This window comes from Haliotis asinina, chromosome 10 (assembly GCF_037392515.1).
Source record: "Haliotis asinina isolate JCU_RB_2024 chromosome 10, JCU_Hal_asi_v2, whole genome shotgun sequence".
Classification (NCBI taxonomy): domain Eukaryota; kingdom Metazoa; phylum Mollusca; class Gastropoda; order Lepetellida; family Haliotidae; genus Haliotis; species Haliotis asinina.
Window position 1 is genome coordinate 51,024,127 of NC_090289.1, and position 17,948 is coordinate 51,042,074.

The following is a 17,948-nucleotide window of genomic DNA, read 5'->3' on the forward strand; positions in this document are numbered from 1 at the left end:
GCACATTTCCCTTAATTTCTCTTCATCATCTGTTTCCTCCCAGGCTTCATCATTTGTATTTTATCAGTCTTGTAAATCCAACATTTCCTACTTTTTCTAAACGGTATAGAATGTTTACAAACAGTTTGAACAAGATTCTAAAACAAAAGTGTTTATTTACAAAAACAGACAAATTTCTTTTGATACAAACAAAACAGTACCATCAATTGATAAATAGCACATTTTCTAGTAAGAAAATTCCAATATTGCATAAAATATTGCGATGTGAAAAAAAGCCAAACAAAGGACATTGTATAAAGCAAACCAAACAATAGTATAACAACAGGATAACAACAAAATTAGGTCAAAACTGACCAAAATATTATTCATTGTAGTTTCAACTTCTTTTCATTAAAAGATCTAATGATCAAGCGAGTGAGTGACTGAGTATGGTGTAATGCAATTATTTCGGCATTTACCACACAGTGGACACAATCAATGAGGGCCACACACTGTACAAACATGGGAGATCTAAGCCAGGCCTATGATAATGAAAGACTACCAGACTACCCAACCAAACATCAAAGCTATTATATACCAATCAGTTATTATGGTCATTAACTTGTAAAAATTCTAAATCTCCAAGAATCTTAAAGAGCTAAGCCTTCTTTACATGTTGTCTCAGCACAAATAGAACAACTCTTAAACAGTTTTCTTGTTAATATCATGTTTGGAAAGTATACGCTTCAAGCAAAAAGAGCAAAAATTGCATGGTATAGTTATTAGATAAAAATGGTGAATCTAACAAAGTGAGAATCAAGAAAACTTAGATGACAGTATCTGAAGGTGTGAGGTAGAAGAGGAATCTAGAGGCAAAATAATGATCAGGTATAAGATGGCATTTGGAATAAGGCCTATATTGTTGGATCTCAATATAATTTCAGTGAATAATCACAACATCTTGTACCAGTATGAATAGCGGGGGGAAAAGAAAATAATTAAAACAAGGTGTGGCTTGGAGAGTTCTTTGGATGACAAGAGTTACTTCCCCTCCCATCTCAGTTCATACTGAACTTCATAAGTCTTCACTACCCACAAGATTCCATAGACAAGTAACTCCTCAAATTAGGTGCTCAGCATGTAAGCACTTGGCCCATGTTGTCTTGTGCTGTTCATAGGAATTGGTTCACACTACAGGCAGACATTACCTACAGAAATCAACTGATAGTGGTGTGTTTCGGTGGCCTTGGATATGTGTGTCTGTGAATCTGTGTCTGACTGTGTCCCTGTGGCTACGTGTTTGTCTTTGCATGTGTATGTGTATGTGTACGTGTCTGTCTGTACATGTGTGTTTATGTATGTCTGTGCATGTGCATTTATTAACCCCAAAATGTGCATTTGTGTATGTGTCAGTCTGTGTCCCTGTGTATGTCTGTGGATGTGTGTGCCTATGCATCTATGGGTATCTGTGCATATGTGTGTCAATGCATCTGTGTGTGAGTCTGTGCATGTGTCTTTCTGAGCATCTGTGTCTATGCATCTGCGTGTGTCTGTGCATCAGTGTGTGAGTCTGTGCATCTGTGTGTGAGTCTGCGCATCAGTGTGTGAGTCTGTGCATCAGTGTGTGAGTCTGTGCATCAGTGTGTGAGTCTGTGCATCTGTGTGTGAGTCTGTGCATTTGTGCTTTAAACCACTAGGGTATGCCTGTCTCATGTATGGCCATGAATCTGTGTGTGTGCTCAAGTGCTATCTTGCGTAAAGAGACACTGTGCAAACATTTCAGACACCTAATATAATCGTTAAAGTGAATCATCTCACGACTTAGTTGGCGACTTATTCCTGTTTTGGTATATCAAACAGTATACCTAAACAAGGCCTCTGAAGAAGCATAGCAACCTGCTGAGGATGTTAAAACACAAAATCATATGGCAAACAGTGCATCAACCATCAGTTAATTGTTCAGGTCTAGTGTAGCTAATCCCTGTAAACCAATCAGGAATGAATCTACTTGCTGGTACTACGTGTCAAAAACTACACATATCTTCATGAAACATCCATTCAGCACGAACACGAATATTCGATTTGACTAAAATCACAATAGAGCGCATTGTTACAATTAAAATTAAATATTTACAAGAATATCACTTTCATGTCTGACTGATAAACAGATTCTGAGAGGTAGAAATATAATAATGTTTTGTGTGGAAAAGTCCTGACAATCTGCAAAAATAGATCATTGTCAATCATTATAAAACCCTTTGCAATGCATCTCTGACAAACTGGTGTTAAGATGTAAAAGTAGAAACGTAGAGATCAACATTTCATTGAACATAAAACCCTGTTATCCTATGTATACAAGGTATACACTAGATTTAGTCCCTGTCAAAAATATATGTGCTACTAGCTATTTGCTGGTCATCAACTGATCAAGTAACTTGTTTACGTTTACCAGTAAACACAGCAAATTAACACATTTGGCATAGAATAATGAGACCATTATACAAGTATTCTATAACAGTGCTGAAGGTCATCCCATGTAATGATAAACCGCAACCAAGGTCTGACCACAGACCACACGTGTTTATACGATACACTTGAGCATACCCACTACCTGATGTGTACTGGTGTGGGTATGTCAATCATGAATCATCGGTAGTACATCTAATGTATTTTCAACAATCTTCAAACAGCTTCGTTGAGTCCCACATGACATTTAATAAGATTCCTGGAAGGTGGTTTAAACTGGTATTTTTTTTAACTGTTCTTTCAGTTGGGATTTTTCTTATGAAAACCAATCAAAATATTTTCATAATACTATGAATGTTGGGCTTAAAACTGGGCATAAAAAAGCCACCACCCACAAAACAGATATTTTCTAACATTTGGCAGTCTTAGTAAATTTAGTCTCAGTGTTATTTGTTACACTGAGTCAAACAAATCCTAATAGGAGATCGCAGACTGACCAATCACAACACAGCTTACCAAATTCAGAAAGACATTTGCACATACCTTTTGAACTTTTACCCTTGAAAAGGTTTGTATCAGAAGAATTCCAAACACTATTTTCCACTGAATCCCTTCTAGGCAATGCACATTGTAGCACGCCACAACAGTGAGTAAACAGGCATTTTTGGCAATATTCAAGGATGTCAGTTTGCAGAAATATTATCTATTGTAACTTTGGAAATAGAAAAAAATCAACTGCTTTTTAACATTTATCTCTATGATTTCTGAAGTTGATATGTGAAAGTGTGAAATATCTGATACAATAAGTTCTGCATAACTACAATTCCAGTGGTAGGGAGATAGGAAATGTGAAAAAAGAACTTTACTGAGGAGATATTAGTGAACGTAAACATTAAACATTTTCAAGCTGAAACTATTAAAGATGTAGAGTACCATGGAGTCTCACTATCACCATAAAAAGTAACAGGTAAGAGGGTCCCTCTCGAAAGCAAAACCAGGACGAATGAAGAAGTCGATGACTGCAGTTGGCTTGGGGATTGAGAGATCAGCTAAGATTAAAGTAGGGAAGTACGCGCCATGTCCTAACATATACCACTAACTGAAAAATCATGACAATATTTCTTGAAGACTCCACGACATTTATCTTCATAATATATTAGTCATCACTTTAAAGTAGCAAGTTGCATCATTTTACATATACATGTATCTGCAATAACAACCTGGATTGGAAAATCTGAAAAATGACACTTACCAATTTTCATGAATGATGAAAAGAAGCAATCAACAATTGTGAAATTTCAACCAATTCTTAACACTACAGTATGACACCCTGAAATCAGTTTTTTTACTATTTCTGACAGTACTTTAGCAGTAGATAAGTCAGAAATATGTGTGTTATATGCAGAATTTCATTTGTTGAGAGATTAGTGTCTGTGACCGGGGTATGTTGTAAGTCCCGCTGAACCCTAATTAGTAGCTGTTATCTGATTGGTTAAATCCATTTAGCCATCTTGCCTTTGATTGGACAGTCATATAGAATGCTCAAAGGTTACCTGATGTAACCATCTACTAGAGTGTTACAAGTAACACTGACTAGGTTTACTTCAGCTGCTATATTTAGCACCCTTTTGTTTAGCTTCTTGACCACTCTGTTAACATAGTTACTGTCCATCTTTATCTGATTTAGGTTAAAGACATAACAGCATAGCAGGATATATGACTGCCTGTAACTAATTAAAAACATAAAAGACAAACCTTCTAACAATAACGCAAGTATAAATTAATAAAGAAATAAGCAATGAATTGATACATAATTGTGTGTATCATGTATCATAATCACAGTGTATCAATACATCAGTACATCAGTGAATCATGACAAACACCAGTAACTCGCTATTCCACATGACCAACAGTCTGGAACAGTCTGGTACAGAGTATGACCTTGAACTTGACCTTGACCTTGAAGATGCTGTGTTAGATAACTTTTGTGCTTGTTTACATGCGAAGACTTAATGCAACATCAGCAATTTCACTTTGCCAGAGGCCATGTGTCTCAAAACATCAGCAACAAGATCTATCTCTTTCATACTCTCCACTGCAATACCATTGTTACAAATTACATATACTGAGTCATGCCAAACTCAGAACTGTACCTGATAAATGACTGTGATGAAACACTACGCAAATGACACATGGTTGAAATAATATATGATGTATGATAAAAAATCACTGTTAAAATATAACAAAACATTTCTTACAAAACATGTAGTAACTTAATTTGATCTTAAACGCCAACCCTGAATAATGAATTGTTTACAAGATTGTGAAACTTTCCTACATGACATATAGTTTATGGTGTCTAAAAATGGATCATAAATTGCTAGTGATTCTGAGGCTTCTCAGTGGCTCAACATGCAGTTATTTTCACATGAGTTATTTTTTCCAAGGGCTGAAAAAAAATCAGGCCACACCCACTACCAGTTAACAATGTTACGCTTTGTTTCATGTTGCAGTAAGTCTTCACATATTTTGTTAGTAAGTTGTTTCACAGATTTAAAAACATCAAATATATATACATGTATATTTTTATATAAACAACACTGAAATAAAATAGACTAAGGCAACCATATTTCATAACAAGCAAACAACAATTGAGTATTTCAAGGTTACAAAATGGCCACCACTTTATGTTGATGAGCTGTTTTTCTTTTGCATAGCCTGAGCTGCCTCCGTCTGCCGAAACCTGTCCTCCTTGCCTGGGATTTCACCTAGCTTGCCTGCACGGTAGTCCTCGATGGCCTGAACAAACATGTAAAGACTGAGTAAAGTAGTCCTCGATGGCCTGAACAAACATGTAAAGACTGAGTAAAGAAGGCAAAACATTGTTTGTTTGTTTGTTTGTTTGTTTGTTTGTTTGTTTGTTAGTGCCACACACAGCAGTATTCCAGCCATGCAGGAAGGGAGGCAACAGAGAAAGTCGGTAACACATAGACTCTGAATACAGATAATGCTGATAGTAACAAACAAATCCATATACACTCAAGAGGAGCCCCAGGGAGACCAGAGATTCAGAGTCTTGGGAAATCTAAGTTTGTTTTATTTGGGGCTTTACCGTTACAGAGTGGTCTTGACAATAGGGAAAATAATGTGGTTCAGAGACAGTGAGACTACAGAGGAACAAGTCCAATTCTATGCTGATACAGACAAGGGCAGATAACTCTGAGACCTGTGAGAGATCATTCATAAATATTGAAGGTTTTACTTATAAATAAGTTTCAGTACAACACTTTTCATTACAAAATAAATGTCTATACACTCCTTCATTTCCAGTTTTGCTTCCATCAAAAAGATATTACAGAAACAATATGAACAGAAGAGTCAGACAGGTAGAATGTTCCCTTTCAGTTCCTTCGTAACATCTAGTAACTTTGCTCTAGTACTTATAGGTAAACATACCTGGTCTATTTCTGCCTGTGTATTCATCACAAATGGCCCATACTGGACAACAGGTTCATTGATTGGCTGACCACACACGAGGAGCACATGGCAGTCTGAAACAAGGTACATTCTACCTAAACATGGTAAACACGAAACCAGATGATACGAAGAAAATTTTGACAACAGGTTCATTGATTGGCTGACCATACATGAGGAGCACTTGGCAGTCTGAAACAAGGTACATTCTACCTAAAAATGGTAGAGACGAAATTAGACCATAAGAACAAAATCTGGACAACAGATTCATTGATTGGCTGAAAACACAAAGAGGAGCACTTGGCAGTCTGAAACAAGGTACAAAATCATACTACACATACAAAATCTGTAGCATCTCTTCACAAAGACACATGTTCTTTCTCGAGACTACATCTAAATTATAATATTTATTTATTCCAACTGTAATGATGGTCCCTGATACAAGGACAGGGACTCACTTGTTGAGTTCAAGGTTAAGGCTGAACTGAAGCCACCTACCACAGCAACACCATGTGAAGGTCAGAAATGTGGTGGCATGTGGTCCTGTGCATAGAGTTCAGGTCACAACCAGGAGAAGTTAAGCAGCAATGGGCATGGAAAGTGCTTGGATGGGTGACCGACTGCTTGACTTCTGTGTGTTTCTAGGACTTCAGTCCTGCCCCACAGCGTAGCACATATAATACATGTGGTCTCACCTTAGGCATGTGAGTGTGTTCAAAATTGCCTCAGTTCACTCAGCAGAAAATGGGTACCTGGTGGGACCAATGGGATAAGTGAACATAGTCTTCTAGCCCCTAACAGGCAGCTTGGGTTATCCAGTGTAATGATATTCCTTGCTTTGACTGTTAGGGCTATGAGCATTCACCTTGCGAATGAAGTTTAGACAATATAGACACACATATAATTTATTATCATTATCCCATTAGTCTTCTTACCTTGTGTCCCTGCCTTTAACAGCACCTCAGACCCTGTCTCCCCTAGCACCCCGATCTGACCCATGTGGGCTGGGAGAAGGTTGTGCCCCACAAATCCTGCACAGAAAACCAGGTACATTCATTCAGTGTCCCATAATATACATATATCATTGAATATTGTCTTGTCTATATGACTCTAATTTTGCATAATCTCATAGTTTCCCTTTTGGTATTTTTATCAAATTTGGAAATTTTAACTATAACTTGTATATGTATATACTTATCCTATCTCACATTATGCATCTCTCTTCCTCACTTCGACCATGTGTGGAAACATGCTGTCAACTAAGTTGAATCAAATCTTCCTGGCCTCTGACCACCTGACCTCTGACCCCGCCATAGACACCTGTCAATCATCTTGCTTGTGCAGCCGTCTCAGCTGATCACATGACGACTTGTACTTGTCATTCTCGTCTTGGAGCTACTCGTAATCTGTGAAGTGGGGCAAGTTCCATCACGTGAGATAGGATAAGTATATAAATATACAATATATAGTTAAAATTTCCAAATTTTTAAACTTATCCTATCTCACGTTATGCATTATCCCACACTTGGCAGGAGGGCCGCAGATTCCCTTCTGACACACTCCACATGCGAGGATGCATTCCACAAGGAGGCCAGGAGAAGCACCAACTCCCGATATGCTTCTCCATACTTGTGATGGGTTGCTTCAATAAACCCCTTGCCTTACACGGCACAAAAACTCTAGGGAGTGGGTGTTCCCGAATTAATGTGTCTTTCACCCGCAACTTTTGCCAGAACCAAAGGAAGCAGTTTGGCAAGTAGGCCTCGCTGCCTCATGATTTAGCCAGTGATCTGGCACGTCTCTGCTTTGGTACTACCCCTACAGACACCCGCCCGGAGGGCCGTGAAAGAAGGAGTAGCCTGGCTGCTCAACTAGTTTAACGTTCAATACCAATCTCCCCTACTTACCAAAGGTGAGAAAAAACTTAGGAGCGGAACGCTTCGAAAACCATTACGTAATCAGAATTTCAATACTTCACTGATGTAATTGCTCAGAGAGTAGAGGTCAGTAACCGGAGTGTCGATCATCTCTGCCTGCTCACAAGACTGGCCGTTCAGTCTATCTAACCATCAGTATGACAGTGCAATAGGCCCTAGTTCCCTAAGTGAGAATGATCTCGTCCATATGAAAAAATAGATAAGATATGGATAACATCTATATCTTTATTATGTACACAGCAAAACCGAACACAAGGAATTGCTTTATCTGCGTAGACGGGTTGACGACACCTGCTGCGCCAAGACCAAAGGACCAAACTGATGGAGACCCTCCACATCCGTGAGTGATATATCCCAAAGGTGCAAACATGGTATCCTTCCATTATGGCTTGAAGCAGACAATTCCTATGGAGCGCCATGGTGGAAGAGAGCGCCCGTGTCTCACGAGGCCTTGGCAATGACGGTGGTGGAAGATTCGCAAAGCTATACACCCGTACGAGACACTTCTGCAGTCGAAGTGAAATAAACAGTCTCTTACGCAGCCTGCACCGGTTCTTAGAGGCAGCTAAATAGATCCTAAATTCCCACACTAGGCACAAGGGTAGATCTTCAGTGTCTTCTCGACCTAATATGGATGACAGCAGAAGAATATGGAAGGTGCCACACGACCACACTGGGGGTGGAAGTACCCAGTCTTCCTGTTGGAGGACTGCTTGGAAATGCCTGATGACCTCGGAGCGCCAGAGGAGCAACGCTGATGATTGGCACAGCCTCTACTTCCTCTCCCCCGAAACGAGGATCCAGTCCCTTGGCGCAAGTCTGGGTTAGTGGGCTCATAATGGGCCGGCACCTCATAATGGGCCGGCTCATAATGGGAGCTCAACCAAAACTTGTTGATGCGCATCTTGACTGACCTTGTTAGCAACTTCTCTAATAGTCCCATTGAAAAGTGAACTAAAAAACCAAGGTTGGCGAAATAAATCTGGAATCTGGAACCTATCCTCCCAGGAAGATAGCTGTAGAGGTCCCCTCTGATGTAGGAGAAAAAATGCGAAATCAAATCCAGGATGATGTTAAACTGTTCCTGCACCAAGGGGGAGAAATAGAACCGAAATCCCCCGTCTTTATAGAGAACGTTGATAACATGTCTGCTGGCAAAACGCTTCGCTGTAGTTGCAAATGTCAGCAATCCACACCAGTTAAGATGCTGTGTCTACCGCATCGATGCTGACATCTGAACTCGCCGAGCCATCAGATGAGGGAGACGGGGTTTTACAGACCGAAGAACGCCTACCGAGTTGTAAATCGGAGAGTAATGTAACAGAAGCGTCAGGCGCTTGCTGCCGTATCGCCGCAGCTACACACACCACAAATGCATCAAAATCCATGGGTTGCGATGTTACCGTCTCCAGTACCGGCACCCAAGATACCATCAAAAAAGCAGGTCTTGATAAAGGCATCGATGCAAACTGCGGAGCGCTATGTAACCCACCCTTCGCGCCTGAGTAACCCTTAGAGCAAGTTACTAACAGTGACAGCTGCAGTCAATACATGAGGAGTAGCCATTGACACAAGAGGCACACTCCTAATCACCACACTGCCAACTGTATGTGCACTAAGCGCTGCACTCGAACCAACATGGGAAATAACCACATCGAACCGAAGTCACCCTGAATAAGCGCCACATCAAACCCATAGTGCTGTCAAGAGAGAGGCGCTTCAGAATACAGCGCCGCACTGGAGCAATATGGTTGAGCAATATGGCTCTCAATAACAGCTTCGTTTGGATGCGACGCTCACTCAACCACTTGTCGGTGATTCGGCGATTCACTCTAAAGCGGTGCTTCCACTATGACAGGACAGTTTCGGTTCAGTGCTTCCTCAACCATATTGCTCCAACCATATTGCGCCAAGGGACTGTTTGTGGTTGTGATAAAACCATCATACGTGGTGGTGATGACGATTCGCCCACGTCCTGCGAGGCCTCCAAATTACTAGGACAAAACAATTGCCTCAAATTCTCAATAAGGTATGAGTCCGAGGCCTCATTAAAAAAAGCTTCATCTGCTGATTTCAAAGATGACCGTCTAGCAACTAATTTGTGTCATTCTTTCCTTAGCTTTTTAGGAGCAGATTGCCCATCTTCTACTCGCCGACGATCTCAATCACACGACTAGCTACCTCCTGATACAGAGAAAACTCCTCCTCGTCTAACCCTTCGCAATACATACATCTGTAAGACCTATCACAAATGCCTATGGAATCCTCACATAAGTTGTGAGGGTTTCTATTACACTGACCGCAACGTTTACGCTTCTTAGATACCTTAGATACAACACGCGTCCACACTGTAGTGCAACAAGTAAGAGAATGACAAGTACAAGTCGTCACGTAATCAGCTGAGACGGCTGCATGAGCAAGATGATTGACAGGTGTCAGTGGGGTCAGAGGTCGGGTGGTCAGAGGCCAGGAAGATTTGATTCAACTTGGTTGACAGCATGTTTCCACACATGGTCGAAGTGAGGAAGAGAGATGCATAACGTGAGATAGGATAAGTTTAAAAACTTACTCCATTAGGTCCTGTCTTGTGGGTAATATTATACATTTTAAAAAATGTTCTTGAATTGCTGCTTTAGGTAACTTCTGATCTGGATCTGTCCCCATTAACTCGAAACAATGAAGCATGTCAAATTAACATGCAGACATTCCCTAAAAGAAACATTAGTATGACTACTCAGTCATACACCTACAGAATATGGGACACCTGCCATCCATTCTTTAGTGCCACTTGCACTTCCTATCACAGGGAAACACGAGATATGAAATTCTAAAAATTAACCGGAGCATAAATATGTAAAAAATATACATAACCATAATCTTTGAAAAAATGGAGTCAGGGAATTTCTGTGAGTTTGAGCGAATGAGCATGAGAAAGTTACCTAACTCAAACTTAGCCCTAGCCCTAACCACATTTGTTAAACTAACCCTAACATAGTAACGGATATCCAAGAGCTGAAAATGTAAGTAGACTGAGAGAACAAAGTACCAAAAACTACAGTCATGTTGTGCACATATTTTGCATGGTTGTAAAGTTTTCAAAGATGAAGGAAGGCATCCGGTATTCAGTAGTCTTTCCCGCTGAGTTTCTTGACTAACAAGATTTCACTCGAAACACATGTGCAAGAATATAAGACTGATCCTTTGTTAATACCATCATGAACTTGTATGCAACATCATGTTACACTGATACATCTATTGTTAACTGATACATTTGCATTTAGACAACTGCCAGATATCTAACCGACTTACCAGCCCCTCTCCAGACATAGACAAAGCCATTGCAGGACTCTGGTATTGTCTGTGAAAACTGAGATTCTGCCTTCAGGTGGATGTCCAGAAACATAATCGGGATGAGTGTCTCGATGGCCGACTTGGCTCCTGCATAGATTATAGTAACTGTAACCATTACTGACTTTTCAGTGACAGAAAATGTCTACATCACATAACTCTCAGAGAGTTATCCGATATTCCACATTCAAATTTGATAAGAAAAATTGTTATTTCAGTCAATTTGGTCATTGAAATAGAAACCACTAGAGTTTGTAATTCCACTTTTGGTATTTCCTAATAACAGAAACAGACTTGGTGCCAGATATCTGCCTAGGTGCAGGTCAAGGTACATCACAAGAAACATCACTGGAAAAGACATAATCAAATATTTTGTAATTATGTACTTTCAAATACCCAGAACAGTGCGACATCCTTTTTAATGGCACATTCTACCAAATATTACAACATGAAAAGAATGTGAGTAAATATGGTTAAGTGACAGACAATATTTCATATGGTAAAGACCAACATCAGAGAAGCATGTGAAATCAAGGACTGATACACAAGCTAGACAGCTGAACTATTTAATATTTGGAATGCAGGTAAATTACTACTACTAATAATAATAGAAATAACTATAGATTTGTATAGTGCATTTACCAACTGAGCACAGCTGCTGAAAAGCGGAGCTAGACTCTGACAATGTATGAATATACACAATGCTAGGAATGTCTTGGAACAAGTGAGTCTTGATGACATTCTTGAAAGCATCCAGATACCAAATACATTGTTTGCTTTCTGGAAGTCAGTTCCACAGTGCTGGGCCTGCTGTTGCAAATCAACGGTTGCCATAGGTTGCTGATCATGAAGATGGAGGATCAAGCAGATTCAGGCTAGATGACTCTGGTTGGTTGATAAACTGTGATGGGATCCTGAAGATAAGGTGGAGCTTTGACTTAAACACAAGCATCAGTACTTTGTAATGCACCCTTTGCTCCACTTTCAACCAATGAAGGCACTTCAGAACATTTGTTATGCTGTCAGGATTCCGCGTTCTCGTCGCCACTCTGGCTGCTGAGTTCTGTACTCGCTGCATCTTGTTGATGTAGGTCTTGGGTAGTGCATACAACAGATCATTGCAATATTCCAGTGCGGGAGCACACATGACTGGATAAGTAAAACAGCAGCTTTGGTAGTGATAAACTTCCTCATTTGGCCGATATTGCAGATATTGGCATATGCTGTGAGACATATTTTGTTGATGTGTGATTCAGCTAACAGAGTCAATAGAGTTTACAAGTCTAAGATTCCTTGCCTCGTGCTGGTTTATAACATGGTCTCCAACGTGAAATGATTTAAGAATCAAAGAATCATGCAGATCTGGGAGCAAATATCATTAGTTCATTAGTTTTCTTGCTCTTCAGCCTTCAGAAGTGGCAATTCATCCACTGTTTAACGTCACAGTTAATAGCCCTTTTGGAAATTTCATAGTCCTTGACTGCTAGGTTTGTCTCCAGGACAGATACAAAGGAAGGACTTGCTTCTGGAGTGGACACATGTTAGGAACAGATACTATCTTATGTGAGCAGAATACTTACAATCCTTTCCCATTTGTCTGCCATGACACCAAGTCTGTCATACTGGCTTGTCACATCTGATGATAATGCCGTATACTAAAGACCAGCTTACAGATTCCCCTAAGATAACTGAAGTCCTACCTAGAGATTCCCCTGCAATGACTTTGACAACGACGTTGCCATCGGGTGTTTTCACGGACGGGATAGTTTCTGCTGGAACCTCTTGGTAACGTGGCTCCATCATCTTGTTCTATGAACAGACACAAAATACACTAGTTTCTTCATCACACAGAACCTTCTGATATTTCAACATGACAAATCCAAATGTGCAAGCATATCACAGAGTGTATGTTTCCAAATATAAAAGTGATTCCCTTTGTGTTAATGCATGTTACGTCCTCAGTTATTTTCTAGTATCCTTTAAAAACAGGGGTTTCCATTATCCAGACTTGTCACACTCAGTTTCTGACAATGTGGGAGGATCAAAGCAATGACAGGACAGACAAAGATAGCCATTTTCTTCATTTAAATAGAAAACTGATATCTCTTTATACTGAATGCTGTCTAGAAGAAAAGCAGTAGTCATACCTTGGATGGTAAATTAACCCAGAGTTGGAACCCTTCTTGTTTACCCCCATTCTTCAGCAAGTCATCTGTGGGCATCTCAGAGTGGACCACTCCACTGCCGGCTGTCATCCACTGCACCCAGCCAGCCTTCAGGACACCTACACACAACACAAAGACATCAGGTAGACATACCTGTCATGTGCAGAGATGGACTACATTGACAAACATTGACCTTTATAACCCATCACTGCCGCTGTTACAGGTCATTAGCTTCCTCCCCCTGCAAGCAGTCTGTGTTCTGCTGTTCATTTTGTTGACAGTTACATAGACAGACTCTTTCATACAAATGCATAAAATTGGTGATTTACAATGTGATTAGGTTGTCTGACAAAACATCCACTTGCAAAGATTGAGATCGACTGGATCATTGGATGAAGAGATGTTTACAAAAAACGGGTCCACATGTATTTCATGCCTAACTATAACTGTAATTCACTGTGTTGTTAATACACGTTCAGCCAATCTACAGAAGAGCCAAGATAGTGGATGTCGGTTTTGTGAGCATTAACTACTGTGCAAACAGTCAGTTGTGTGGTCTTTATTCTGCCAAAATATGGAGTAAGCTGACACTGGATTAGAGAGCATGCAAATGATCAGAAATTAACTACCTTTGGTCAGGACATATTTCTAATGTCGACACTGAGAGCATGCCGGATTGGAGGGATGCCAGTTTTGAGGTCTTCCACTACATCTATAACATCCTTAGAACTGACAGTGATGACAAGTCAACATGTCATACCTTTGTTGCCTACAGAATCTTGGTGCTTGACTCCGCCATCGATGACATATGTGACCGTCTCAAACCCCCTGTGTGGGTGGTCAGGGGCACCCAGAGCCTCGCCTGGTTTGTGCTCTGTTGGACCTGTGTCAAAGACATGACAACTAATGGTACCAAGGACAGCTTGCCCTGTCATGTAATCAACATAACAATTCACTGTGAACTTTCCATTGTTTTCATGTACAGGAAAGTCACAGTGAGCAACTAAAAATGAAAGGGATCATTTAGATGTAACAGGAAGTGATGTCAATTGAGACATACCAGATTTTATTGTTGTCAGGTGAAGGTGTTTCATGTAGTTATAAAATCATGCAAATAAAAAGTATAAACTGCTAAATTCCAAAAATATGTTTAAAAGTTTCTTTGGTGAAGGGTTATTTAATAAACACTGCGGTTATCTGAAATTTGATGTTCAAAACTTATAGGAGGTTTTGTTGAGGGTTTGGTAGAAAATTCTATGTGGTTGAGGTGCATTTAAATTATGCCCTTTTGAGGAATATTTATATCACTAAGGAAGTGAGGTGGTTCATTCTGGCCTCAGTTTCATATTGTGTGTAATGTGACCAAAGATTAAGTCTCTGATTGGGTAAAAGTTCTTTTGGGGGGGGATATTAATACACTGAGTGTCCAAGCACATTGCACTTAGTATTCAGCACTCAAACAGGACAGAACAGCACTGCAACAACATTGTTACTTGCCACAGGTAAGTCTTAATTTGATGTTCTTTTATTTAAATACACTTAAGATAGACATTGTCATTTACACTGTTTAAATAGAATTTAGGAAACATTACAAATAACTAGCAATTTATTTTCAACATAACAAGTACCTGAAGTATTTGCATTAGTGTATGCTTTACAGTGGGATGAATTTGGCAAATGTTATTTGCAGGTGCCAAAAAGGGTAAAATCCTAACTGCCATTCCTTTCCACAGATGGGCAAGGTTTATTTGTTTACTTTCTTAAATATACAATTTATTTTTCTCAGTGCACTGTGTGAATGTTGTAACCGAGTGTATTGCAATACATGACTATCTTAATACAATTTATGCAACCTGTAGTTTAACCCATGTTATGCAACATTTTCAAGAATGACATATTTTTTATGTTTACATGTATATTGATTATATCATATTATCAAATGTTACAGGATGGGTTTTGTTGGTGGAATCCATGTGGTTTCACAACTGAAAAGTCTACTGAGAAATAAACGTCCTAACCCTTGCCAGCGTTGGTTGTGATATAAAGAGCTGGTCACACAGACATGAGCTGTTGCTGTTCCTGATGTCACACATATATCATCCTCATCAACTTCAACAAATGGTCTTACCTATGACCTAAGCATGTAACACTTTGATTGTAACAGATAAACATAACTGGCAGATATTCGTACATGATATTCTATCAGTGAATGGGTGAGTAAGTTGAGTTTTACGCCGCACTCAAACAAACATAAGTGGCAGATACATGATATTCTATCAGTGAATGAGTGAGTGAGTTGAGTTTTACGCCACACTCAGCAATATTCCAGCTATATGGCGATGATTACACAATGCCATTTAGAAAGTGGTCAAAATGCAACATATGTCATATTTGGGATTACACTTTCTTAGTAAAGTCCAAATTCTAATACTATTTTGGTTGAGTCCCATTCGGGATTCGAACCCACACCCTCAGAGTCAGGCACCTAATCGCCAGCACACAAACTCTGCCACCTAGCCTATTAAACATGGCAGTGGTCTGTAAATAATCGAGTCTGGACCAGACAATCCAGTGATCAACAACATGAGCATTGATCTGCGCAACTGGGAACCGACGACATGTGCCAACTATGTTTGTAACATAGAACAAACATTCTCACCCCATAACCACCTAAACCCGTAATCCATGCACAAGTGAGTTAGTATGGTTTTAGGCTGCTTTTAGCAATATCACACCGGGGGAACACCAGAATTGAGCATCACACACTGTACCAGTGTGGTGAATAATCTGGGTCTTAAGAGTAACGAGTTGATACTTTAACCATTAGGCTACCTCACTGCCCCATATCTTGTTTCACTTATCTGGTTACACATGCACAGTACATCAGGAATAAAATCTTTCTTTTGTAATACATGTACATGTTAAATGATGAGTTCAAACAACTAAACATTCTTTCACAGACTGCCAACACTTGAAGTGATGAAATAAGTTAGATTCTTCACAGTATTAATTTCATTGTATTTAAGAGACTGAGTATCTTTTCATATTTCCAAATGTCAAAAAGTGGTAAGTGGACAGATTGATCATTATTATATTCATTTGCCATCTTATGCTCTGCTCACCAATGTGATCCAACATCAGGAATGGATCACATCTTGGCACTACTCCTCCAATCACACGTCGCACCAGGAAGCCGCCACCTTCTCTCTGAAGTTTGGGTGTGGCAATTTTCACAACCGTCCTTTGAGCCATGTAGAACAGGAGGAACAAACTTCAAATACAATAACCTAGAAGCAAAATTAAATTCCTTATTAGCTAACACAGTCACTGTAACTTAACTGCTGCCTAAAATAGATTATTACACCAAATAAATACCTTATCACACATCACAAAGATGTACATGGTACAATGGATCTACTCAACTTCTCTTTAAAAAATGTGTAGGTAAATATTAGTACTTGCACTTGTACTGTACTGTACTTAACAGTTTACCACCAATGAGCAGAAATCTGGAAAGAAGCCTATGTCTAATCATATGCTAGTCAATCAACATTTTTTTCATTGCCTTTACATATGTTATTTTTAACTTTTGAAAATATCAGGGTGAACACATCTGTAGTATGTTGAAGAGTTCTAAATTATGGCTGAAACTTGAAGTATCTTTGTCATACAAATCTAATGATAAGGATGTGGGAGTCTTGCACATTAAATCAATATATGGGAACAAACCTCAAGAAACATGACAGGACCATTAGAATAATGAATAAAAACATTTTGCCACGAGCTTAAATAGTTGTTTACTAAACTGTAGCAATATGACATTTTTACAACAAACACATACACAAATATATTAGTGTATACATATAACGGTTGGTGTATTACACAGAGAGAAAAGAATAATGCTGATACGATTATCACACGTTACATACTACAGAACTAAAATCACGCTTTTAATAAATAGATAATAAACATAACATTTGGTCAATAATAATGTGTGAGACACTACTAGGAATTATAATACCTACAGAAAATAATGTGTACAGGCACATGGGCATTACACAGACCATGTTTACATAGTAGATACACAATATACACTAAAACCTTCCTCTTTGACAAACTACTAAGTCACTTGCACAGACACGAGTCACTGCCACTATTGGAGGAACCATAATCATCTGTACTTCGAGTATCTCACACATACACACAGCCTAGAGAGACAGCTCTACTTGGTGATATTCCCATACAAACATCATAAACGGATTACCATAATCAAGTTATCAATCGTGGTGACAGTTACCCTTTCAGACTGACCATGAGACACTGATAACTAGGCCCAGAGATAGAACAAGCCAGCTTGACAAGACTGTTAGTCTTAGCACTGTGAGCCTACAAATGTATAGCCATCTTGTTTCTAATTTCATTGATGTATCATACGGCACGAGATCATATGGAAAGACAATTTCTTACCAATAGTAACAAACAACCGATCAACTGACAGAAGGGAGCAATGTCCTTGGACAATGTTTACATGATTAGAATAGCCTCCCTTTTCACAAGGACGCTACATCACGCACAATGC

The 17,948-nt window shown here is 39.4% G+C and overlaps 1 protein-coding gene across 1 annotated transcript; it reads right to left on the reverse strand.

Moving 5' to 3' along the window:
• Positions 1–135: 135 nt before the first annotated feature.
• On the reverse strand, positions 136–17,923 carry LOC137298262 (uncharacterized). Its single transcript, XM_067830439.1, has 9 exons — positions 17,837–17,923; positions 16,492–16,656; positions 14,130–14,252; positions 13,352–13,488; positions 12,905–13,013; positions 11,166–11,294; positions 6,855–6,950; positions 5,902–5,996; positions 136–5,244 (listed from the first exon to the last, which is right to left on the reverse strand). Exons 2-9 carry the CDS (start codon positions 16,619–16,621, stop codon positions 5,131–5,133), a joined length of 933 nt encoding a protein of 310 aa, XP_067686540.1. The 5' UTR covers positions 16,622–16,656; positions 17,837–17,923; the 3' UTR covers positions 136–5,130.
• Positions 17,924–17,948: the final 25 nt, after the last annotated feature.

What these genes read in the sequence shown, in the direction of transcription:
- LOC137298262 (XM_067830439.1), bottom strand. Translation starts at nt 16,621, where the DNA reads ATGGCTCAAAGGACGGTTGTGAAAATTGCCACACCCAAACTTCAGAGA. An exon ending in CCTGATGTTGGATCACATTG is followed by an intron (nt 14,253 to 16,491) that starts GTGAGCAGAGCA and finishes TCTTTGACACAG; the next exon opens with GTCCAACAGAGCACAAACCA. An exon ending in GTTAAAGGCAGGGACACAAG is followed by an intron (nt 5,997 to 6,854) that starts GTAAGAAGACTA and finishes ACCTTGTTTCAG; the next exon opens with ACTGCCATGTGCTCCTCGTG.